The 27,863-nt window shown below is 39.7% G+C and overlaps 1 protein-coding gene across 1 annotated transcript in view; it reads right to left on the reverse strand.

Annotated features, from left to right (window-relative positions):
• Positions 1–27,863, reverse strand: part of pepd (peptidase D) — a 347,373-nt gene that overhangs the window by 246,147 nt on the left and 73,363 nt on the right. Inside the window, exons 3-5 of the mRNA XM_051931543.1 lie at positions 25,207–25,334; positions 19,142–19,205; positions 8,446–8,493 (exon numbers count right to left, since the gene is read on the reverse strand). Coding sequence (XP_051787503.1) covers positions 8,446–8,493; positions 19,142–19,205; positions 25,207–25,334 — 240 coding nt within the window. The remainder of the gene's footprint in view (positions 1–8,445; positions 8,494–19,141; positions 19,206–25,206; positions 25,335–27,863) is intronic.

Raw genomic sequence — 27,863 nt, forward strand, 5'->3', positions numbered from 1 at the left:
TCCCTGGTTTAATGAAAACACTCGAGCTCTTAAATTATAGTGTCGAAAACTGGAGCGCAGATGGAGAACAACAAAGCTACATGTATTTCAAATTGCATGGACAGAGAGTGTTAATAAATATAAAAAAGCCCTCTTTAAAGCTCGCTCAGAATACTATTCTACATTAATAGATAACAATAATAAAAATCCTCGGGTACTGTTTAGAACAGTGGCTAAATTAACAAATGGAAAATCAGATCAACAGTGCAAAATACCAACAGATATTAGCAGTACAGACTTTATGAACTTCTTCAATGAGAAAATTAAAAATATAAGATCCCAGATCTCTGCATCACACTACAAACCAAATACAGTCGACCCTTGATATACGACCAGCCAGACATGCGAACAACTTGATTTACGACCAAAATTTTTGTTTTGATTTACGACCAACATCTTGCGTTACGACCTGAATGCGGTCACGTGTATCCGCTTGCGCGATTGTAAACAAACAACCGAGAGCGTTAGTAAGCGTCAGTCGGAGCCCAGATACTTGTGTTTGTGGACGTAATTTCGGTCATTGCAGTGATTTACCTATATAAATAATTCACTAAGACCATGCAAGCAAGACACAATTTCTAAGGAAGGAAGAGAAGGTAACGAAGTTAAAGAAAGCGATCACAATCGAAACGAAGAAGGAAATTGTGTGGAAATATGACAGTGCTGTTCATGTGACCAATCTCGCTAATATGTGCAGCATGTCGAAATCCACCATCTCGACAATTTTACAAAGAAAAGATTTGCATAAGGAGGCTCCTTCTAAACAGCCACCTTCCGTTTCATTCTCCTCCTCCTCCTTTCCTGCAGCCCAAAGATGTCAAATTAAATGGTGAGTACAGTATGAAATTGTTGTTTCTAGAATAGAATGCCTTTTATTGTCACTATACATATGTACAATGGATTAAAAGCAGCTCCTTCAGTGCAGACATATGTGTAGAACACAACAAGTAAATAAACAAATAAACAAATGGTGCAAAAAGATGCAAAGAAGTTGCAAAAAAAAAAAAGTTCTGCATAGGGCTTTTATGGTTGTTTCTTTAGCCTTAGCATAACGCCGGATCTGCGGCCCCCCTTCTGCTTCCTTTCCCTCCTCCGTCTGCGTCGTCTCCTAGACCCGACAACAATCCATGGAGAGCCCGCTGGTCTCGCTATGTTGTCTGGGATGTTGTGCGTGTGATGAAAAACACTCGAAACAGATGTCTGGCTTTGGACACCGATGTCTATAAGGTTCTGACGGGTGTAGCGGATGTTCACCGAACCAATCATGCACAAACAAGCAAGAAAAAAAAAGTACAAAAACAACAAAAAAGTGCACTGAAAAGGAGAGCCCTGAGCCGCTGCGACCATGTGCGCCGCCCTGCTCCTAGCTTAATCTAGCCTAATTCTGGTAGACTAGGCACTTTTTATAACTTTTTGGTTAGTACATTAGAAAAATTATTGGTGTTTTGGTAAATTATGCACATTATACAACCCTTTTTTATTATGAAAAGGTTAAGTAAGTGTTGCAGTGGGAGGTTCGGAACGCATTATGGGTATTTCCATTATTTCTTATGGGAAAAATAGTCTTGACTTACAACCAACTTGAGTTACAACCAGCCCTCGCGAACGAATTAAGTTCGTAAGTCAAGGGTCCACTGTACTGGCTTAGCAGACCCTGTCTCATATTGCACTCAGCACTTTAGTAATTTTAATCGTGTAACTGAGCAGGAAGTCTTAACTTTAATTTCTAAAATGAAGCCCACTACTTGTTCCCTAGATCCAGTGCCAACAAAACTAGTAAAAAGTGCAATGAATGTTCTTGCAGCGCCTATTCTAAACATTATCAGTAGTTCGTTACTGCATGGCACAGTACCTGATACACTAAAAGTGTCAGTCATTAAACCATTACTTAAAAAGTCAGACCTAGACCCGCACATACTAAATAATTATAGGCCTATTTCAAATCTACCATTTCTCTCTAAAATACTAGAAAAAGTAGTCGCAATCAGCTTCAGTCACACCTTACGCATTGCAATTTATTTGAGAAATTCCAGTCTGGTTTTCGCACTGGTCATAGTACAGAAACGGCACTAACGCGGGTTGTAAACGACATTCTGATATCCTCTGATGAAGGAAACTCCATTGTAATTATGTTGTTGGACTTAAGTGCAGCATTTGACACCATCGACCATTCTATTTTACTACACAGGCTAGAAAATGATGTTGGGCTTACAGGCACCGTGCTCGCTTGGTTTAGTTCTTATTTATCAAATCAATTCCAATATGTACAGAAATGTGCTGACAGTACTCCATCATTATACACAGAAGTTCAATATGGTGTCCCGCAGGGCTCAGTACTGGGACCTCTACTGTTTTCACTTTACATGCTTCCACTGGGATCTATCATTAGGAAACATAATGTTAATTTTCACTCGTATGCAGATGACACCCAGTTATACCTTTCATTTAAATCAGATGAAGTTTCTCCGATGTTGTCTTTAATTAGTTGTGTTAGCGAATTAAAGGAGTGGATGAATGAGAACTACTTGTCTTTAAATACAGATAAAACAGAGATGTTAATTGTTGGAGGGGATGACGCTGATCATAACAATATTAACTCAGTTGGAATCCCAATTAATTTTACTGAATCAGCCTGCAATCTAGGGTTATCTTTGACTTTAGCATGTCATTTAAAGCACATATTACAAAGTTGTCCAAAACATGTTTCTTCCATCTTAAAAATGTTAGGAAATTAAGGCACTTTCTAAATAAACAGGATTCTGAGAAATTAATTCATGCATTTATCTCTAGTAGGATTGACTACTACAATGCAGTGTTCACTGGATATTCAAACTGTTCTTTATACAGCCTCCAGTTAATACAAAATGCGGCTGCAAGAATTATTACAAGAACAAGAAAATACGAACACATAACTCCAGTTCTTAAATTCTTACACTGGCTCCCGGTTAAGTTTAGGGCAGATTTCAAAATCCTTCTTTTAACATATAAAGCAGTAAATGGCCGAGGTCCAGCTTACTTGTCTGAATTTATCATGACTTACAAACCAGAGCACACATTAAGATCTCAAGATGCTGGTCTGCTTATGGTTCCAAGGATTAATAAAATAACAATGGGAGGTCGAGCTTTTAGTTACAGGGCCCCTAAACTGTGGAATGGTCTGCCTGCTACTATAAGAGATGCCCCTTCGGACTCCGCTTTTAAATCCCGGCTGAAGACTCACTACTTCAGTTTAGCATATCCTGACTAGAGCTGCTGATTAACTGTACATACTGCATCTCTGTTGTTAGTCATTAGCACTAAAACATAAGTAACATGATAGTTAGAATTGGATACTAACCCTCACCTATTCTGTTTCTCTTCTCGGTACTCAAATATGGCACTTGGTGCCACGGCCCACCTGCCAAGTTGCTTTGCCTGCCTAAGGTAAAGTCATCCCTGATGGAGGATCGCAGGAATCATGAGAAAGAGGGGTCCTTTCATCGGACTGGCTGGCCCAACACTGCTTCAGCCGTGGAATGGCCAAATGGGGGAGGCAGCTTGATGGATGAGGTCTACAGGAGTCTAAAATTATCTAAATCTTATTATGTGATATCATCTGTTAAATTCTGCTCCGTACTTCTAAAAAAATTTTTATTTTTTATTGAGAATTTGTTCTGTTCTGTGTATTGTATTGTATTGACCCCCTTCTTTTGATACCCACTGCACGCCCAACCTACCTGGAAAGGGGTCTCTCTTTGAACTGCCTTTCCCAAGGTTTCTTCCATTTTTTTCCCTACTAGGTTTTTTTTGGGAGTTTTTCCTTGTCTTCTTAGAGAGTCAAGGCTGGGGGGCTGTCAAGAGGCAGGGCCTGTTAAAGCCCATTGCGGCACTTCCTGTGTGATTTTGGGCTATACAAAAATAAACTGTATTGTATTGTATTCAATGCTCAAAATGTAGATTTACACGATTCAGGACCATACGCTATAATCCGTGGTCTCGCAACAATTAAAGCTATTACAAGTTTAATTTCAAAGAAACCACAATTCGGTCAGGTTTATATTTATGATCACGGAGAAGCGATGCAACATAGAATTGACAGAGTTAAACGATTGGACGGATTAGAAATTCAACAGCCAATAACGAATACAAATCCATACGTCCAAAAGTATTGCACTTTACACAAAATTTATCTGAAAACAAAGAAGTTTTCTTGGATTTTTATATGAATCCAAAAGATCACACTTGCATATATAATAAACCAACATGTAACGAAATGTCAGCGATAATAGTTTCGAAAGATGGAGATATCAATGACAGAGTTGATATTCGTCTTTATCCAAAAGCACAGTACGATTAGACGCAAGCGGCAGATCCGGGAAATGACAAGTGCATAGGGCCCGTATGGGGGTTGGCGAGCGAAGCGAGCAGCGGGTCAAGCCCCCTAGTTACAAAGATGGAAATAACACAGCATAATAAACTTGGCTCACTTTAGATATGGACACTTTATAAAAGTATGGAAAAAATTAAATGAATAAATGATTAATAAATAAATAACAAAATGTTTGTAATTTGCAGTTTACATTAAGTGTAGCTGCAAAATTACCAAAGTTCAGCAGCTCTAACTTAAAAAATAGGATTCAACAAAAGCCTGACGCACCAAAATGATTCCACAGACAAAATATCTTTGTTTTTTAAAAGTTTTAGTTAAAATTCAAAGTAAAACAGTTCACATAAAAAAGAAAATTAAAATAGCAAAAAAAAAAAAAAGAAAAATTCTTGTTAAGAAAAGTTCTGTTCAAGGCTTAAATCTTGTTACATTTCAAAATCGTTACAAATCACTTCAAACGTTTCTGAAACATTTCAAAATGACAACGGTCAGAAAACTGTATGCCTACCCCATTTCTGAGTTGAAAATGGGTCTTTCAAGTCCCTGTTTACTGGGACCTGTTTAACAACAACTAACTCAACTATCACACTGTATCTCAGTTATAACAAGAAAGTCCTCTCTCTTACTAACTTATAGGGGGGAAAAGACAATACCATTGTCTATGCCTATGAAAGAAATTTACATTCTATTCAAATTAAGCAAACACTAATATGAGTTTAACTCAAAGCTTTAACTTTCTAAGATTGGCACTTACATTAAGTATAGTAATTTCTGTTGTTTTTCAGTACTACTTTAATACAATGTTGACTTTGTGAATTATGATGGCAATGGTGAATGATGCAGTGCCACAGTTTAATTAGTGATACTTGGGAGACTGTTTTCAACAGACAGTATTACACTTTCCTATGCAGTATTTGCCATGTACTTTGGAATTGGGAACTAGGAAAGGACAGTTTGCTGGGGAACAGTTAAGGGAGATTTACGTGTGTTGTGTGTTTTCCTAGGAAAAGATGCACTAATGTGCACAATGGTACATTTTTATGCATCTTTGTAGGAAAAATATGCAGCATGTCACTTTTTTATTTAATCACACGGTGCTCCTCCATGGGATGAAAATGAGGTCTAAAAATAGAATCAACTTTACTGGAATTCCCTGAATCCTCTGTGTTACACAGTTGAAGAAAAAAATGCAGGATAAGGCTCAGGTGTTAATGAGCCCCGAGATGTGCACTTAACTGTGGAGCAAGGTTATTATAGTTAACGAAAACTAAAATCAAAACTGAAACTATTATTAAAAAAACATTTTCGTAAAACTGAAATAAAATTAACAAAACCGAAATGAAAAACAAACTAAACGAAACTATTAAAGTAGCTAGAAAGACTAACTGAAATAAAATAATAATTTACTAAAATATTTTTAGTTTTCGTTTTTGAATGAATATTCTTGCCGTTTGTCTTTAACCCTTATAAGTTTGAACTGTAAAACAGAAAGTCATCCACCACGAGCTGCCTGCACATTTTCATCGATCCAGTGAACGGCGGCTGTTGTTCATATAGCATCTGTGGTGACAGAGCAAGCTGAAAGAGAAAGCGATTTACGTGCCGCTTTCTTTGCGATTGTTGTATATCAAGATGTAATTCAAATGGCTGAAATCAGAATGTGCTGGTCAAGAAAACCAAATGGACAGAAAAATCACAAGTGAGTAACGTTTCAGTTTATTTCTATGGTGACTGCTTTTTGTTGACAGCAATTCACCTGCCACTTCGCACAGGAGAGATCGTTTTTTACTTTCTCATATATGAAGTATAGAGAAAGTATAGTAATCATGAAAAAATTTGACCTCGATATTTTGATGAATCTTGACGTTATAGACCTCCCAGAGTCCAAAAATATAGTTTTTTAGAATTGTGTGTGTGCACGTGTGTGTAAACACAATAACTCAAAAACGCAACTAGATAGATGGATGAAATTCGGCATGTGGTTGTTATACCACAATTGTAGATCTGTATTAACTTTTGGGCCAAATCCATCACCCGCAAGTGGTACTTTACTTGAACACATACTCGATTTATTTTTTTTATTCATGCAGCTGCAGAGTCTGATTTATTAAACTTTACTTTTATAATAATTGTTTAATATATTATTCATTTGATTTGATTTGTTGTTGATGGTTTCTTAATGTACATTATATAAAAATATAATCATTGTCTTGCAGTTTACTCCTCAAATATCCATCCCCATATCTGAGTATAAAAGAAAGTTTAGGGGAGACCACTCCCAGATTTTGAAAATAAAACGGCACTGATCGAAAGACTGACCAAGTCATCATACAAGATCAGCATATCGTTGCTGACCAATCACTTTTGCTTTAAAAACATCGTTTAACAATGAAGCGATACAAACAAAGGTAGGCAGGCGAAGAGAGTCTGCCAAGTGATGAAAAACTAAACATACTAATGGGTTTTTATATTGATTCTATATTTATTAATTTAACTTTTTTAGTTCATATTCACAACTCAAAATACCTGATATTGTGAAAGTAATCCATTAGCAGAATTATATTTTAAAATATTTGTCTCCCTTTTTTCAATGTTTTTCTCTCTCTCTCAAAATAGATAGTTAAAATATCATATTCATTTTGTTCTTATGCCCTATCATACATATTGCATACCAGGGATTTTTCCTGCCGTACATCCAAACCTGCTGCGGTAGGCACCAGGTTTCCTGCGATCCTGCTCTGGATAAACAGATTTGGATAAACCCTGCCCGGGATTGGTTCCTGCCTTGTGCCCTATGTTGGCTGGGATTGGCTCCAGCAGACCCCCGTGACCCTGTGTTCGGATTCAGCGGGTTGGAAAATGGATGGATGGAGATAATGTATATATTGTTCTTGGCAGCACGGTGGAGCAGTGGGTAGTGCTGCTGCCTCGCAGTTAGGAGACCCAGGTTCGCTTCCCGCGTCCTCCCTGCATGGAGTTTGCATGTTCTCCCTGTGTCTGCGTGGGTTTCCTCCGGGTACTCCGGTTTCCTCCCACAGTCCAAATACATGCAGGTTGGGTGCATTGGCAATTCTAAATTGTCCCTAGTGCGTGCTTAATGTGTGTGTGTGTGTGTATGCCCTGTGGTGGGCTGGCACCCTGCCCAGGGTTTGTTTCCTGCCTTGCGTCCTGTGTTGGCTGGGATTGGGTCCAGCAGGCCCCCGTGACCCTGTAGTTAGGATATAGCGGGATGGATGGATAGATATATTGTTCTTAATCTCAGATGCTGTCTCTATCCTTTTATGCCTGTCCGTACTCCTATTACTTGCTCTTGCTCTGCTCATTATGGGTTTACTGTCCTTTATGTTGGGCTATTCAAGTCTCACTGTTCCTAACCTTGACACTACATGCTTGTTTTTCTTTGTTTCCCTCAATACAGCTAGGTGGGGTCTGCACACTGATTCAAGCCTATGAGCCCTATTCTTCCTAAGCCCCTGTGATTTTCATGAGAAAATATTTTAAAAATTATAAAATTGTGTATAATTGTTCATATTCAGTATCTAGCTTTGATTATGCAAGTTTTTATCAGACAAAAACAAAACCAGATAGTAAACCATGTAGTGTAGTAAGCTTCCACTAACATTAAACTTGTATCCAAATCTGTTAAGTGTACAGTTCTGTCTGATTGTGACACAAAACTAAACTCTGTAGGAGCTCCATGCCATACTTACTAAAACTAAAACTAATAGATATAAAAATAAAATAGAAATGTCTTTGTGAAATAAAAACTAAACTAAAACTAAAAATACACTATGAAGGAAAAACTAAAACTAAACTGAATTTCCAAGTAAGGTCAGAAAAAATAGAAATAGAAACTAATATAAAAAGGCAAAACTATAATAACCTTGCTGTGGAGAAATAAAAAGTCAGCAAAGTACAATCACAAACTGAGGAAACCGCACATATTCAGTTTGAAGCATTTTATCTATAAAAGAGCACCCTGCAATTGATTTGTTTTATCCAAAAAGTCTTGATTGTTTGATAGAATTAGGCTTACTTACCAGTGTGAGCAGTATGGCAGGCTGAATTTTAGACAATGTGTCAGCAATCTGGATGAAGGAAAACAAAAGAAAATTAAATCTGTTTAAAAATTAAACAACTCTGTTCCATATTGAAAAATATAAAGGTATATTGTGAACTTAAACCCCTTTCACATTAGTCCTCCAACACAGTTTTTAAGCAACTTCAGCAATATTACCTGAATTGTCTGATCAGGGTCTTAGGGGTAAACTCTCAAAGGATGTCTATGTTACTCATGGAATGTCCATTATATGCACCATGTTAGGAAACAAGGTTGCTTCTACATGTAACTTGAGAGGAGATGAACTTGAACCAAAGGTCAAAAATTTATAGTCATGTTGTATGACCTAAAGCCATACATATGTTCTGGATGCTTGCTCAGGTAAGTGCTGAACAATCAAGATACACAAAAGAATAAACAGTGTAGTGGAAAAACCTGTGGTGTGTGTGACCATAATAATAATAATAATAATAATAAATTTATATTTCTCCTATGCTTAATTATCAATTGTAAGTTTCCCAACGATTATGGTACTTGCTGTCCCTAATTGAGTCTACATAAAGCATCACTTTGGCATAATACAAGTCACTATTTTTCTTTGTTGTGTTGTATTCCAGCAAAGACTTTCATGAGTATTAGTTTCTGCAGTTCTCCAAATATGCTATTCTTTCTTATCTAGCCTGACTAGTCACATTTGTAACTACTAGACTACTTGAATTTGTATATCTGACTCAGAAAAAATACATAATACAGTGATCCCTCGCTATATCGCGCTTCGCCTTTCGCGGCTTCACTCTATCGCGGATTTTATATATAAGCATATTTAAATATATATCGCAGATTTTTTGCTGGTTCGCGGATTTCTGAGGACATTGGGTCTTTTAATTTCTGGTACATGCTTCCTCAGTTGGTTTGCCCAGTTGATTTCATACAAGGGACGCTATTGGCAGATCGCTGAGAAGCTACCCAACTTACTTTTTTCTCTCTCTCTTGCACTGACTTTCTCTGATCCTGACGTAGGGGGTGTGAGCAGGGGGGCTGTTCGCACACCTAGACGATACGGACGCTCGTCTAAAAATGCTGAAAGATTATCTTCACGTTGCTACCTTCTGTGTGCAGCTGCTTCGTGAAGCGACATGCTGCACGGTGCTTCGCATACTTAAAAGCTCAAAGGGCACGTATTGATTTTTCACTGTTTGTTTTTCTCTGTCTCTCTCTCTTTCTCTCCCTGCTCCTGATGGAGGGGGTGTGAGCTGCCGCCTTCAACAGCTTTGTACCGGCGGTGCTTCGCATACTTAAAAGCCAAACAGCCCTATTGATTTGTTTGCTTTCCTCTCTGTTTCTGACATGCTCTGCTCCTGACGCGCACTCCTTTGAAGAGGAAGATATGTTTGCATTGTTTTAACTGTGAGACAGAACTGTCATCTCTGTCTTGTCATGGAGCACAGTTTAAACTTTTGAAAAAGAGACAAATGTTTGTTTGCAGTGTTTGAATAACGTTCCCGTCTCTCTACAACCTCCTGTGTTTCTGCGCAAATCTGTGACCCAAGCATGACAATATAAAAATAACCATATAAACATATGGTTTCTACTTCGCAGATTTTCTTATTTCGCGGGTGGCTCTAGAACGCAACCCCCGCGATGGAGGAGGGATTACTGTAATAATGTTTTGACAGCACATTATTCAGACATCTGTTTGGAAGGTGTCCAACACTTACATTTCAGAGAACTTATATTAAATCCAATTTGAAATTGTGCACATGGGGTTTGAATGGCATAAGCACCAGCTAGTAAACCTTAACAGAAATATGGCAGTGCCACAAGCCTAAGACCCATTGGTGGACACCATCTATGTTAGAGGTCACTAAGTTACTGTAAATATAGACATTCTGCACCTCATTAACAGGTCTCCAGATATGACAGAGTCAAGTTGGCGAGCATGCACTGGTACAGTGCGTTGCCGCACCCACTACACAACGAAACAACTCGGATCCCGGTTTCCAACCCCCCAGGCAGACATGCAGTCCAGTCCCACCCGCCGGAAATGACCCTCTACCTGCCGCAACCAGGTGTTACGTGGACGACCCCTTGATCTGGTCCAGCCACTCTGGTCCCCAACAATGAGGATCTTACGAGCCCAAACAATGAGGATCTTACGAGCCGGATTACCCATGGGGAAACACGCCACATGGCCATAGTGCCGTAACTGACACTCCCTCACAATGCAGGTAATGTGCCTCATTCAGGACTCCATCAGCAACCGCTCATTCGACACAAAGTCAAACCAACGGTACCCAAGGATTTTCCGGAGAGACACAGTACCAAAGGAGTCCAGTCTTCATCTCAGGTCACTGGATAGCGTCCATGTCTTGCAACCATATAGCAAGACAGGAAGCACCAGGACTCTAAAGACTAGGACCTTCGTCCTTTTGTATAGATATCGGGAACACCACACACTCCTTTCCAGTGACCTCATGACCCCCCCATGCTCTCCCAATCCATCTACTGACTTCATAGGAAGAGTCACCAAAGACATGAATGTCACTGCCAAGGTAAGTAAACCTCTCAACAAGGTCAACACTCTCTCCGCAAACAGCCAGACTGCTGATGGCTGTGCCCAAGAGGTCATTAAAGGCCTGGATCTTGGTTTTTATCCAGGACACTCGCAAGCCCAGACACTCAGACACCTCGCACAGTCTCTCGAGTGCCCCGATCAGAGCCTTCATTGACTCTGCGAAGATCACAGCATCGTCAGCAAAGTCAAGATCCGTGAACCTTTCTTCACCAACAGATACCCCACAGCCGCTGGACCCTACGACCTTGCCCAACACCCAGTTCATACAAGCACTGAACAGAGTACGAGCAAGAACACACCCCTGATGAACCCCAAAATCAACTGGGAAAAACGCAGAGGTCCTGCCTCCACTCTGCACAGCACTCACAGTACCAGTGTACAGGCCGGCCATAATATCTAGCAACCTCGAGGGGATCCCGCGAATCCTCAGGATGTCCCACAGGGCAGCTCGATCAACTGAGTCGAACGCTTTTTGCAAAAATCAACAAAGGCTGCAAAGAAACTGCCGATATTCACGTTTGCGCTCCATGAGAACCCTCAGTGCCAGGATGCGGTAGATAGTAGACTTTTTAGGCGTAAAACCAGACTGTTCCGGTCACTGGTAGGTGAGCAAATGATCACGGATCCTATTGAGGATGACCCTAGCAAGGACCTTACCCGGGACCGAGAGCAGTGTTATCCCCTGTAGTTGCTGCAATCCAGGCGATTACCCTTCCCTTTCCTTTCCAGATAGGGAAAACAAGTCCCATTTTCCAGTCAGTTGGGATGATGCCAGTCTCCCAAATGGAAGCAAAGATTGCTTGCAATGCCAGGAGGCCAGCCTTACCACCAGCCTGGAGAAGTTCACCCCGGATACCACAGATCCTTGCAGCCTTTCCCCCCCTCAGCTGGTTTACCACCTGTGCAATCTCAGTAAGATTGGGTGGTTCACAACTAATTGGAGGATCAGCCTCAAGAACCGCGGACCCAGAGATATCCCACATCCTAGCTGGAGGATCAGCTTTGAACAACTGCTCAAAGTAGCCAGCCCAGCGGGTCACAACTGCAGTGTCATCCGTAAGGACCATTCCATCAGCTGCCCTGACTGTGACTGTCCGAGGAACAGAATCAGATGTGCGTAATGCTTCGATTCCTCTGTAAGCAGGACGTGGGTCGCTAGACCACAGATGGTGTGTCACTTGCTCACAGATTCCTCTAACAAACGCCTCTTTATCTACCCTCAGAGCCCTCGCAGCCGTCCTTCTCAGTTCCTGGTACACACCAGAGTTGCCACTGAGCCGTGCGCGGCAACTCCTCTCGATGACATCCAGGGTGCCCTGCGAGATGAAACACCTCTGTCTAGGAACACCGTAACACCAACACAACCCTCAGGTTCTTGTCACGGAAGGTCTCCCACATTACATTAGGATCGGCAGTCATACCCAAATCTGAAAGTTCCTCACAAAAACTGCATGCAAACTCATTAGAAACAGCCTGGTCTTGGAATCTGGCCAAGTCCAGGCTCATTTTCCTAGTAGGTGGTAACCTACTGGACCTAAGCTGGATCCGAAGAGTAGCAACAACAAGTCTGTGGTCAGAATTCACAAACTAGGCACTTCTGTAGACCCTGCAGTTTTGCAAGAGCCTCAGGCATCTGCCCACAAAGATGTGATTGATCTCCTTCACCGCACCACCAGTATTGGAGTACCAAGTCCAACGATGTGGTTCAGGACGCTTGAACCAGGATCGAGTGGTTCGCAGCCCCTGACCTTTTGCAAAGTCAAGGAACATGGAGCCACTTTCACCATGGTCACCAGACCCATGGGGACAGAGACAATCCTTATAGTCAGCCCTGTCAGTGCCACTGGCTGCACTGAAGTCATCCATGACCAGAGCAGTGTCACCTCGTGGGCACCCTTCAACCACCGAGCGAAGCTGTGAATAAAATGTCTCCCTCGCCGAGACATCACTCACCATGGTCGGAGCATACACTGAGACAAAAGAAAAGGCACCCAGAGAGTGCCGTAATCTGCCGTAGTTTCATAATACGCTCGTTGAAAGGAGTGACATCGTACACCATCAGAAGAAGCCAATCTGGTACAGCAACAGCTACTTCCCGAGTATGACAGCCATCAGACCGACCAGACCAATAAAAGGTGTATCCACCTACAGAAATCTGGCCAGAAATGACAGAGATCCCAGGAAAATAAAAATCATAATAGTGGCAAGCCTGCAGGAGTGTATAGGACCTAACCAGAGATATAGAAAGCAATAGATATTATGCAAGGGTCCTGGTGAACACACTTCTTAAATATTGTATTGATGGGGATTAGTACCTTGACACTGGTTAAGTAGGAGGCAGTTCTCATTTCTAATACAAGAAAAAGTTAGTGTACTTCATTTACTAAATAACCACACAAATAAGCAGAATCAACAATGTCTATGCCAGTGTGTATGACATTGCGAGAATGAAGACTTAATTTAATATTGTATACTAGCCATAATTATGTATTGATGGGTGAACACTTCCTGAAAGACACAGTTGTCCAAATGGGGTGGGTTTGAGGATACGACTGTAAGTGAATGCAAAGATGGAACTCTGGAGAGAGGGCGGGGAAGTGGGCCCAAGAGGTTTCGGGTCCTAACCGTCCAACGACGGGTCGGCACAACTGGTAACAATCCTTCCGCAGGTTCACCTACGGAACCCGTGTTAGGACATTTACATCCTCTAGATAGGCAAGTTTGATCGTCCGACGCCCATTCCGCCCCCGCCATTCTAGTCTGCCGATTTCTTAAGTCATCTCTTAGTCATCATTCAGTACGCACTGCCTGCTCATGTGTCCGCCCTCAACTCCTCACCTGAATTGCTTTCGTCTGTGTAGCCCACATACACTTGTGAGTCACGTTGACTGTTCATTTTCCACACACCGCCTCAGTCGCATGCACCTGTGATCCACATTCAGGCCGGGTGAGGTTTCCCGTGTTGAGTCAAATTAAGCCACAGGCTCCACACCTGGTGGTGCCCTTCCGTCAATTCCTTTCAGTTTCAGCTTTGCAACCATACTCCCCCCGGAACCCAAAGACTTTGGTTACCCGGTTGGCTGCCCAGTGGGTCATGTGAATAACACCGCCAATCGCCAGTCAGCATCGTGTACGGTTGGAACTACGACAGTATGTGATCTTCTTCGAACCTCCGACTTTTGTTCTTGATTAATGAACAAATTCTTGGCAAATGCTTTCGCTCTCGCGCTATGGTCGGCTGTTTAGTGAATTGTTGGCGGGCGTGGCTGTCTTGCGTGCGTCTTGCTTGCCATGGACTTAGTGAATTATATATATAGACTAGCGATTTGGCGCGCGCGCTACGCTGCACGTTGGATGACCACAGTTGAAGGACTTCCTGTTTAAACACGCCTGGCAGTCGTGAACTGGGTCCTTCATCGCACCGCATTTGATTTTTGCATGGGAAACAAAATTTCAAAACAAAACCCATGATTCACGAAGTGTGGGACGCAGACTAATCAGAATCGTATACATTGTGTAAATGGTTGTAAGGAAGAGGAGTGGAGACGCGTCGTTGCGGTAATGTCTGTGAGTGGTGAGTGTCGGTTTGTTGCAAGCGAGAACGGTGAGAGCGTTCACTCGGAATTTCTTGGGAGACCGTACGTTTCTGTATATTACGGTTGTTTTGCAATCGTAAGGACCTGTCGTCGGGTGTCTCATTGGCACGCTTTTACCTCTTTCTTTCGCGATCACGGCGTAATGTGTCCTCTCTCTCTGTAGGAGTTTGTCTATTACGGTTGTTTTGCAATCGTAAGGACCTCTCGTCGGGTGTCTCATTGGCACGCTTTTGCCTCTCTTTCACGATCACGGCGTAATCTGTCTTCTCTCTCTGTAGGGGTTTCAGTTGCCTTTTGTTGTGCGGCAGAGACGCATCGTTGAGCTAATCTGTGTGAATGCTGAGTGTCCGTTTCTTGCGAGCGACTGGCACGCCTTTGCCTCTTTGCTTCGTGATCACTCTGTAATGTGTCCTCTCTCGCAGGAGCAGGTTCAGTTGCCTTTCGTTTCGGCATTGTTCGATATGGTCTCCTCTGTACAAGTGCACATGGGTAGCTGAAGACGGAAAGGCATAGTGGGCTGGAAGGGAGAAAATAGAAAATCGCGGCTTCAAACACACGAAGTGGTGACCAGGGGAACCATCCGACTCAGACGCGGGGCTCGAAATACTCAAGTGCACATGTAGCAAAGTATAAATGTTATTTATAATTTTATTTTTTTTTTTTGTTATGAACTTCCCCAAAAGAGTTGATCCCTGTAAATAGTTAATAGTATATCAACAATATAATCTGTTGTAGTACGGGCGTTAATTAGCGTAACACCTCATAACCTGCATACACCACGTTTTTGGCTGTAACGCCAGAAGCGCGGTGGACGCTGTAAGGGTAGGTTGTGGTTTCTGTTTCTTTCGTGATTTTTTTATTTCATTTACTTTGTGTTAATAATTTATAACCGATTTCATTTATTATTTAATAGGGAGAGGGGAGAAGACGTTAATGTGACGCTCTGTGTATTTTCTTCACTTTTATTTTGAAAAGGTATGCTATATATATATATATATATATATATATATATATATATATATATATATATATATATATATTCTTTAATTAGGATTTTTTTTGTATAAAGTCTATGTGTATTGTAAATAGTTCTCTTTGGAAAATTGGATTCATTTTTTTTTGTAAATAGTTTTTATGTAATGTGTTTGTATAAATAAAAACGCGAGAAGCGCGGTGGACGCTGTAGGGGCGGAGGGGAGAAGACGTTAATGTGACGCTCTGTCTATTTCTTTAGAAAAGATTTTCGGGAACAGGAAAAATAAAAGCAAAGGGGAAAGAACGGAGGAGGGTAAGCAGGAATTCTGAGAGGGGAAGGACTGGGGCTTTTCTACGGGGCGGCTATACAGCCAAAAAGAACCCGGACATGGACACCGCGCTGGGCTTTTATTATATAGATTGGATGCCAGATAAACAATGCAGAATTTATCCCGGCTGTGAATGTGTGGACGGGTTGACCAAATATATCTCAAAAAGGCTGCCAAGTTGTGCTTTCTGCTTGTGTTTCTACTTGGTCTGCATGAACCAAACTTTACTCCAACAGTAGCAGGCAATGTCTTAGCAGAAAAAAAAAGTCAATATGTCTACAAGATAACATAGTCGTGATTGTTTTTGGGGGAGAATGACGAGAATAATCTTCCATAAAAATGTGTTAGGTTATAAAAAAAAATCAAACAAAAAAAAAAAAACCAAACATAGGTATTGTGTTACATTACACGTCACTTTACAAAGTAAGCAAGGCTGCCTTTGATGGCGAAGTTAGCAATAAACTACTTGTGCATTTTTGCAACAAGTACTGCCTCTGAGAGAATGTTCATTACAGTTACAGTAAAAATTAAATATTAAATATTAATATTAAAGTAAATATATGTTCCCTGCCCAGAATATACCTAGCTAGTGAGGAACATGATTGGCTGCAGTCATGGATGACAAGAATATAGCTGGTTTTGGTCATAGTAGATTGCTTATTTTGATAATGGGACTATGGTTATTGGCTATCGGTTGTTACTTGTGTTAGTTATGTCATATCTGCCCCAATTTGTTTACAAAGTCTAAAAGGCAAACAAATGAAATTTTTACTTATATATTCCAATGTTCAATGCCAACAAATGGCATTTTCTCTTCACAAAGTGTTAGGGTTAGACCAGAGTGTTACACAGGCTGCAAAAATCTTGCAAAACCTTGCAAAAAGCGTTAGTCCCAAGTGTCATTTGGGCAACTGTACAGATGCATCTCGCATATGCATTAGAACTGAGAATCACTCGGGCTGTAAAAGTGCTGTCAGTGCTGCCATTCTTTGGAGAAATTATGTCTTGAGTGTAGATTTTTAACTAATTATGAAATATCTGCACTTTATCAACAATGAAGACTTTCATGAGAATACCCATCCAGCACCCAAAATTAAGAAAATATGGGAGATATACCAGGCCATTGCAGTAAAATTTCGGACCTTTACATTCCAGACCGTAATGTCAGCATCGGCGAAAGTCTCATGGCTTATAAGGGCAGAATGTCATGGTTACAATACATCACGTCAAAAAGAGCAAGATTTGGCATAAAGCTTTACGAGCTTTGTGAAGCTAAAATGGGATACAATGGTAATTTGGTTCTGTACACAGAGAAAAGGGCAACATTTGATCTAAAATTCAATCAGTACGGTGTTGCTATGTCATCGGTGCCAACTTGGATAGATGCTCTGCTGGATCAAGGTTACTGTGTAACTATGGACAGTTTTTTATACTTCACCAGAGCTATTTGACATCTTGCTGCAAAGAAAGACTGACGCATATGCAACAGTGCCTCCTAACTGTCAAGGTATGCCTGAAGACTTTGGCAAAGCTAAATTACAGCAAGGTACACCAGTAGCTTGGCAAAAGGGTAAAGTGCTTGCGCTGAAATGGAAGGACAAGAAAGATATTTGTCTTCTTAGAACTGCACATAATGCAGCTACAGTCACTGTACAGGCAAAAGGCAACAGGAAGTTTACGAAGCCTTGTGCTGTGGTCGACTACAATGGCACGATGAGCAACGTAAATAGTGCGGATCAAGAATTGACTTTCTATCCTGTTATGCGGAGGCAACAAAAAAAAATACTACAAAAAGATATATTTTCTCATCTGGTGGAACAGTGCATTTAGAATGTATTTATGTTATACAAACAAAAAGCCAGAGAAACTGTATCTCATGCAAACTTCACATGCCGGCTTGTAGAACAAATTGCCGCCCACATCTCCACACTACTGTTATAGAGATGCGGTCAACCCAACACATCATTGATCAATCCAAAGCATCTTATTGGCTGCTTGTCCGACGCCAAGGCAACTACAGGTTTACAGCATCCTGCAGATTTGCAGCACCACAGAGGCAACGGCAAGCTCATTGCCTCCTTGTGCAACGCATCTGTCGCTTGATGGATGAAGCAGGGAACGTTATAATTTGGCCACTGACATGGCCCCAGCCTGCCCGTTTTCTGTGTCTATGTGTAGTAAGGGGGTTGCTGTCGCTGCAATAAATAACCTTGCTGTTCCTGTTTCAAGATGAATTAGATGATTTTCCTCAAACCCTTAGACTGCGCCTCGTCTTTTGGGTGCAAGGCAGCAACTCACTCACCATAATATATCCCTAACAGAAAAACAAATATCCAACTCGTACCTGTGCAGTGTGCTGTTCAGAAACTGATAAATCTGGAAAGATAATCCGAAAAGAAACATGCTATTATTGTCCCAACTGTGACGTTGGATTGTGTCTTTCACCGATGTTAAGATTTAACACACTCATTTTGAGATTATATACTGTTTTGCAATTATTTGTGGTATTATTATTACTGTTGTTATTTTTGTTATTATTGTTCATTTCATATTATTATTTTTTATTACTATTATTTGTATAATTATTATACTTTTGAGATTTATTAAAAATGTATTTATTCATGTCAAATAAAAAAATGCAACACTTTTTACATTTTTTTAGAATAAAATGCAATGCTAAGGAGGTTAATACAGTATATGCCTTATCTAAACATTGGTTTTACATGACTCCATTAGTGAGTGTGGGAGCCAGGTCAAGGTTGGGTGCATTCCTGGGGTCCCCAAAATAAAATTAACAGTATAAACAGTGGTCGCTACAGTGTTAACAACATAACTAAAACGATTTAGCTCAAACTTAAAGTATATTGAACAACTTACATCTTGTGTTATTCTAATTATGAAGATATTTGACTTTAACATTAGAACTGTCAAACACTTATTTGTTTAATAACACTGATGAATGAGTAGTGCACTAATTCCATCTTGCAATGGGAAAAACACAGAAAAAGAAAGTTACACACCAGGACAAACAAACTCTTAAGATCTTTCCATATCAGTGGTTTTACAAGTTCAACCCATCATGCAAAACAGAAAACGATAGATTAAATATAGTAAATGAACCATGAAACACTTTTCACATAAATAGCTATAAATATTTAAAGGTACAAAAAGGAAAAAATGAAAAATGTTCCACTGACTTACATTGCAAGTGTAATGCACTTCATCTAATGCATATTTTTGCTTGAAATGTTCTGGAGGGTGGATTCTACAAAAAAGAAAAACATAAGAAAGTACTAACAACAGAGATTTTCTTAAGGAAAAATACTGAAAAAATGTAAGCAAAAATCTACAAAAATAATTTTGACAACATACAGTCATGTTAAAAAGTAAATACATCCCTTAACATATGTGGACATATCAAGAATATCTAATCTTCATTCTATGTTCTTTCTATAGAGAAAGGGGATTTAACAGATATCATGCCACAATTATATTTTGTAGCACATTTTATAATTTAAACAAACAAATGCAGATTTCACATGTGGAAAAAGGACACAATTATCACTGCCTCAAATACCAAAAATTAAAGTGATGTTGGAGGAACCTCTCTTAGACATTTGGTTTGATTTGATCTTTGTTGTTAAAGTGTGTATTGCAAAAATACCTAGGTCGAAGAGCTCTCCGAGACTCTCAGAAAGAAGGTTATAGATGTCTGATGAGTCTGAGAACAGATTTAAAAAGATATCCAAACATTAGGAAATAAGATTTTTATAAACTAGCAAAATACCCGCACTTCGCAGCGGAGTAGTGTGTTAAAGAGGTTATGTAAACATACATACATACATATATATCTACATATATATATATATCTACATATATATATATATCTACATATATATATCTACATATATATATACATCTACATATATATCTACATATATATATATATATCTACATATATATATATATCTACATATATATATATATCTACATATATATATATATATATATATATATATGTAGATATATATATGTAGATATATATATGTAGATATATATATATATATATACACACATATCAGCATATATATACACACATACAGTAATCCCTCGCTATATCGCGCTTCGCCTTTCGCGGCTTCACTCCATCGCGGATTTTATATGTAAGCATATTTAAATATACATCGCGGAATTTTTGCTGGTTAGCGGATTTCTGCAGACAATGGGTCTTTTAATTTCTGGTACATGCTTCCTCAGTTGGTTTGCCCAGTTGATTTCATACAAGGGACGCTATTGGCAGATGGCTGAGAAGCTACCCAGCTTACTTTTCTCTCTCTCTTGCGCTGACTTTCTCTGATCCTGACGTAGGGGGATTGAGCAGGGGGGCTGTTCGCACACCTAGACGATACGGACGCTCGTCTAAAAATGCTGCTATCTTTTGTGCAGCTGCTTCCTGAAACGACATGCTGCACGGTGCTTCGCATACTTAAAAGCTCGAAGGGCACGTATTGATTTGTGCTTGAAAAACAAACTCTGTCTCTCTCTCTCTCTCTCTCTTTGTCTGCTCCTGACGGAGGGGGTGTGAGCTGCTGCCTTCAACAGCTTTGTGCCGCGGTGCTTCGCATACTTCAAAGCCAAACAGCCCTATTGATTTGTTTGCTTTTCTCTCTATCTCTGTGACAGTCACTGCTCCTGACACGCACTCCTTTGAAGAGGAAGATATGTTTGCATTCTTTTAATTGTGAGACGGAACTGTCATCTCTGTCTTGTCATGGAGCACAGTTTAAACTTTTGAAAAAGAGACAAATGTTTGTTTGCAGTGTTTGAATAAAGTTCCTGTCTCTCTACAACCTCCTGTGTTTCTGCGCAAATCTGTGACCCAAGCATGACAATATAAAAATAACCATATAAACATATGGTTTCTACTTTGCGGATTTTCTTATTTCGCGGGTGGCTCTGGAACGCAACCCCTGCGATGGAGGAGGGATTACTGTACATATACACACATACATAAACACACACATATACATATATACACATACAAACATAGTGCGTTGTAACACGGGCTGTGATTGTTACATGGGAGGGAGACGACAAATCACAGCTTCCCGCTTTCTAATCGGGCCTGTGATTGGTGCTTTGACGGATGCCTAGATCCCACAGTATGTCTCCTTAGGAGAGGCGTTAGGCAAGTGTAATTGAATAGTGGTGCTGCAAGTTTAGCTTTACACCTGTTTTTAAGGCTTATTGACTGAAAGGGGCTTTCATGAAAAAACTTAGGGCTTTGCTACAGGATACACCCTCCACAAGTTAAGGAAGTAAAAATAAAAGGTATATATTTCTGTTTTATTTAAACCTTTTAAGTTTGTATGCGGGCGGCATGGTGGCGCAGTGAAAGGTGCCAGTTAGCAGACCAGGGTTCACTTCCCTGCGTGGAGTTTGAATGTTCTCCCGTGTCTGTCTGGGTTTCCTCCGGGTACTCCGGTTTCCTCCCACAGTCCAAAGACATGCAGGTTAGGTGCATTGGCGATTCTAAATTGTCCGTGGTGTGTGGGTGTGTGCGCCCTGCGGTGGGCTGGCACCTTGCCCGGGGTTTGTTTCCTGCCTTGTGCCCTGTGTTGGCAGGGATTGGCTCCTGTATTTAGGATATAGCGGGTTGGATAATGGATGGATGGACATTTGTATGCATAGCCCCATTTGGCTGTTTTAGTTTTTTTTTTCTTTCTTCAGTAATATTTCAGCAAACCCGGAGCTTATCAGTTCAAATCCTGGTACTGACACCACTGTGTGACCCTGAGGAAGTCACTTCACCTGCCTGTGCTGCAAAAAACAAAAGTAATATAACAAATTGTACCTCAGATGTTGCAAGTTGCTGGAATAAAGGCATAAGTAAAATAGATAAATATGTATTATACACATAGGAACTATTCATTTATTTTCAGTTAAGTCATCTGCAGCAAACCTTTATAAATGAGGGTTTCTCCTTTTTAGATAGTGCAAACTGTTTCTTCTTCATTGAGGTTTTCTCTTGGAGAGCTTTTTTCATTTCATTGAAAATTAAAGCAGCAGCTGCCAAAATATGTAGCTTTCTTATTAATTTTTCAACATTGTGTAAAATAACTTTATAAAGTAACATAAAAGGTTTAAATACTGGTTATCATTTTACACTAAAATATTACTAAAGAGATACAAAAAAAGTAAAATGCATATGTTGTTTTTCTTTAAGGAAATTAAATATTACTGAAGAAAGAAAAAAAAAACTAAAACAGCCAAATGGGGCTATGCATACGAACTTAAAAGGTTTAAATAAAACAGAAATATATACTTTTATTTTTACTTCCTTAACTTGTGGAGGGTGTATCCTGTAGCAAAGCCCTAACTTTTTTCGTGAAAGCCCGTTTCAGTCAATAAGTCTTAAAAAGAGGTGTAAAGATATTGACAATAAGCTACGCAAACCCACCAAGACATGCAATCGTTTAAATCAAGGCACGAGTCGAAAAACACCATCCCATACTATTAGTTAACGATTAACACATTTCTATATGTATTGTAAGCATACAATACAACTGATAATATGTTGTGCTTATTTATCTGGTGTACCAACATTTTTGCGTGTTTAACGGCTGAAATCTAACGTGGTTTGTGCCCTTCAGAATGAAAAGAGTTTGCATTTACCTTTTTAATAAAAGGCGAGCTTTTAAGCCTGAGAAATCACCCCGTAAATGCACACATTTAATTCTTTATCACTTCAAACAACTGAACTATCCAGAACATTTCAGGCATACTTCCAGCATTCAAACTATGTATAAAAAGCACAACTGCTAAAGGAATTCAGCATTTCTTAATTGAAAATGTTCCTTTAATCCTCAACATGTCTCAATGAGTCGTTCTGGTGGTTTTACTTGACGTTTTGATCTTCTGGTTAATTGTGTTTGCAGTTAAGATGTTCTTTCCTGATTTCTACTTGTTTTCTCGTTAATATTTGTTTCGCTGGTGTTAGTGTTCTGATTAGAGGTTATTGGTCCTTTGATGTCTCGACGGTTTCTTCTTAGAACAGCTCCTATTACGCATTTCCGTCACATACTGGTCTATTGTTTCGCCGCTTTTCTGGAAACATGTAAAAAAACTTGTGCCGCTCAAACGTCACATTGCGCTTTGGGTTACAATACGTTTCGAATTTTTCAACTATTTTGTTCAATTTCATATTGTCTCCATCTTCTTCAAACTGAAAATTGTTATACACCTCTAGCGTCTCTTCGCCAATTACATGTAGAAGCATAGACGCTTTCATTTTTTCACTTTTCCTACCTGCTTCAATCGCAGCAAGATACAACTCGAATCTCTGTTTAAATCTTTTCCAATTTTCAGCCACATTTCCCTTTAACTGGAGATTTGGTGGGGGCTGTAATCCTTCCGTATTTTTTTTTCTCTTTTGCTAGAACGTCTTAGCGCTTTCTGACCACTTTTTCGGGTTACTCACAGACACGAGACTCGTTCTAAAGCTGAACATCTTCTTTACATTTCTCTTCCAATCCGCCACTTCTGACACCATGTAGTGATCTTGTTAGGTTCGTAGTTTAATCAATACACAGGATTGAAAGATATAATAACTTTTTAATAGACAGACTTTGGAGACATTTACTGTACATGTTACTACTCGTTCTTTAGTTCACGCCCATTCTCCTACTTGCATCGGCATTCACAGGCATTACTAATCATTCTGTAAGTATCCCTTAATAGACCTTACTAATCAACTATCATTACAAAATCCAACGTGGTTTGTGCCCTTCAGAATGAAAACAGTTTGCATTTACTTTTTTAATAAAAGGCGAGCTTTTAAGCCTGAGAAATCACCCCGTAAATGCACACGTTTAATTGCACATGTGTTAATATGTATGCTTACATAGTATTAAACCCACCAAGACATGGAATCGTTTAAATCAAGGCGCTGCGCTACCTTCTTCCAGATTGGCCCCAAGGCGTTTCATGTGATTACGTAGGAGGCGTGATGACGCGATACGCAACTCCGCCCATTACAGTATATGGACAAAAAAGAGGTTCCAGTTAGGACCGTTACGCTTTGAATTTCGAAATGAAACCTGCCTAACTTTTGTAAGTAAGCTGTAAGGAATGAGCCTGCCAAATTTCAGCCTTCCACCTAAACGGGAAGTTGGAGAATTAGTGATGAGTGAGTGAGTGAGTCAGTCAGTCAGTCAGTGAGGGCTTTGCCTTTTATTAGTATAGATCAACCATTCCACTGTATGGAAAATCATTTACAAATGGAGATTTATTACAATTAACAGTTTATCCAGGCTAGGCCACCCCAGCAAATTTACCCTGAGAGCAGAAAGCAGGATGCTGGCAGAAAAAAATTAAGAACACCTAGAATTTCATCTTAGGACCTACAAGTAGCTCTTGCCACTGTAGATGTCAATGTGCATGAGTCTACCATTAGAAAGAGACTGCACAAATTAGATCTACATGGTAGGTGCACCAAGCCCAGGGCAAGACTAAAGTTTGCCCATGAACACCTATGCAAAGACTAGGAACATTTGGAATAATGTGACCTGGACAGACAAGGCAAAGATGGAGTTATCTGACCACAGTACTTGAAGACATGTATGGCCAAAACCAAAGACACTATTTGACCAGAAGGACCTGATACCAAATGTAAAGTATGGCAGTGGAAATGTTACTTTGGTGCTGCCTTGCTACATCATGACCTGGACAGTTCACCATCATAGAATCCACTATGAATTTTTCATTGTACTAGAGTGTTCTTAATAATAGGAGATCATTTGTCAGAAGATTGAAGCTCAAATTAAAGGAGACGTTTGGAGAAACCTTCCTCAGAGAACATGCTGCAGCTGCCACTATGATTAGCCTACTCAAAAACTATACAGAGCATTGTTGCATGCCAGTGCACAATTTCGGAAGAGGTGCAGTGATGATTTTTTGATTAAGAAAATACGATGGGATTTTTTTTTTTTTTTTTTGCATAAATTAATGGATTCCGTGCAATAATCACAGCTGCCCTACTTGACTAAATGTTATTTTAGAAAACCAAAGGGAAAAAGATTGTCAAGCTTGTTGGACTGAATGGCCTTCTCAGGTCAAAAGGATTGTAATGATCTAATTCAAAATAAACTTTGATACAAACCTTCCAATCCAGCTTTATTTAATATATAGCACCAATAGTGACAAGTTTTAATGAAATAATAAAATAAATAAATCTGGCACAAAAGACTAAGGAAAACAGAACTTACTTTCCCATCCAAGTTGCATAACTTTCTGGTAGTTTGGGTATAAATACAATACTTTTCCCAGTATCCACGTCAATAGTTCCATAGCAACCTGCTTCAGTCACTCCAAATGTCCAATGAAAAAAGGATTCCTTTAAATACATGCAAAAGAAAAAAATGTATTACTGCTGCTATGTAATAAGACAGCGATGAAAACTTAAGTGACCCAACCTGACCATCACCACAGAAACCAAAGCTTTTCCTTCTAAGGGGAAAAAAAAATAGATGCTTACTACTACTCAACAAAAGTAACCAGTAAGTAAAAGGTAAACGTTAATAGCAACAGAGCATTTCTCTCTACAATACAAAATATAGTCTGCATTGTTTCGTGTCTACACAGTACTCTATTGACTGTTACTGATTTTGATTACAACTTATTAAAATTTCCACTTATTCACCATTATTCATTTGCCAATAAAAATACGTTGACAGATGTTTCATATACATTTTCAAAACAAGCCTCCAGATGAAGGTCTGCACAAGACTGATTTTTAAAGCACATTCCCTTCATCATTTTAAGAGGTCTAATTCTACACTCACCCACTCCCACACAGAACAATCCTCATTTTGTAAACACCTCTGATCATTTATCTGCAATCTGTTAAATGGCAGGATGAAAGGAAAGCTGGTCTCTGTTGCTGTTTCAGTTAAAAGGTCCATGAGACCTGGCCTTTTGAAGAATGCAAAAAAAAAAATCCAAGGTTGTCTTGGACACTTTATAGACATCCCTTGAAAAAAGACATGGCCAGAATTGAACCTCGCAGGGAGTGCAAACCTACCCTGTGGCAGGGAAGCAATACAACTTAAAGTCAGGAGGTTAGGGAGAAGAACTTAATTCCAGGTCAGGGAAAGAAAGAGTGGTGGGAGTTGCAGTGCTTTAATGGTACATTTGTAGTAGGAAAGTGCAATTTTCATTCTTTACTGAAATCAGAATACACTGGACAATACTAAAAAAAAAAAAAAAAAAAAAAAAAAAGTGCAAGTTTCAGTTAAACCATTACTCACATCACATAGAATACATTATTAGTGCACTGTCGACAAGACATGATTCGCATCAAACCAACAATGTCAAAAAAAAGGATAACATAAAATCAGCAACAAAATAAAGCAAGAAAGTGACCCATGCGGTGGTAACTCCAAGGGTACATTTTTTTCAATTCAGCACTTTGTGAAGCCAAAAATACCTTACTTATCTTTTAATCAGTGGTTCTAGCAATGTCATCAGCCCGAAGATCCCATACCAAGGTTTGTTATCCAACAGTGTGAACAAAAACTTCACTATTACTTCAACAAGAACTTGAAGTATGTGAAGTTTCACAGTCGGTGGCAGGGCCTGAATTTCAGTGTGGGATTACGGGGATTTTGTGAATTTTTTTTAAATCCCACATGGTTACTTAAAAAAAAAAGGGTGACTATCCCCTAAGCATTCAATGCAAAAAGGTCTCTATTATGGCCTATTGTATCCAGTTACGGAATTAGTTCAGAAATAAAAATACATCATTCATCCAGCCCAATAATGCAACCAGAGGTTAGTTTCAACCATTTTAACTTCTTCTTTTCGGTCAAATACATAATACAAGATGTTGCGAGTAATAATGTTTAACTATAACATTCCACCTCTGATTGCAATGGGCATGGCTATATTTCATTGGACATTTGGAGTGACTGAAGCAGGTTGCTATGGAACCATTCACTTTCTTAGCAGCTTATCTAGTTCAGGATTGGGGGGGTGCAGGCTGAAAATTTCTATTCTGGCTGCATTGGGTGTGAAGTAGTAACCATGCTGTGCACCAGCATCATGTAAATCTACATCAGATAATAAACTAGGATCAAGATAAATAAGTCACGGCATATGGAGCTGGCATGGTGAAAACTGTTCTTTGCCTGAGAGAGGTGGCAGAGGTCACAAGTCGAATTGTCGTAAGACACATAGGTTGTCAGCTGATGACAACCTGTACACTATATGGCCACCACACATATATATGAGATTGTGGGACATCCCACCATAAAGCCATGTGCATTAATATGGAGTTGGCCCACACTGTATGGCTATAACAGCCTCCCTTCTTCTGGGCAAGGCTTTCCTCAAGATTCAGGAGTGTGTCTGTGGGAATTTGTGCCCATTCAGCCAAGAGTGTTTATGAAACCAGTTTGGACAAAAATACCTAGCTTGTACATGATGTTCATATTCATCCCAAAAGTTTTTAACATGGTTGAGGGCCATCCTCCATAAAGTGCAAATAAAGTTCTTTCAAACCAAAAAGACACAGTCATGCTGGAACAGAAGAGGGCCTTTAACACAGTGTTGCCACAAAGTTGAAAGCATGCAACGGTCTAAAATAACTTTGTATGCTACTGTAATAAGAGTACCCTACACTGGAACCAAAAAACCTAGGCCAAACCCTGAAAACACAGCCCCAGATCATTATCCCTCCTCCATCCAAACTTTGCAGTAAACATTATGCATTCCAAAAGGTAGAGTTATCCTGGGATTCGCCAAAAACCATATTCTACCATTGGACTGACAAGCAGTGAACTGTGATTCATCCAGAGTCCAATGGTGGCATGCTTTGCTTTACACCACTCCAGCTGATGCTGGACATTGTGCATAGTAATGTAAG

Source organism: Erpetoichthys calabaricus, chromosome 9 (genome assembly GCF_900747795.2).
Source record: "Erpetoichthys calabaricus chromosome 9, fErpCal1.3, whole genome shotgun sequence".
In the NCBI taxonomy this organism is placed as follows: Eukaryota; Metazoa; Chordata; class Cladistia; order Polypteriformes; family Polypteridae; genus Erpetoichthys; species Erpetoichthys calabaricus.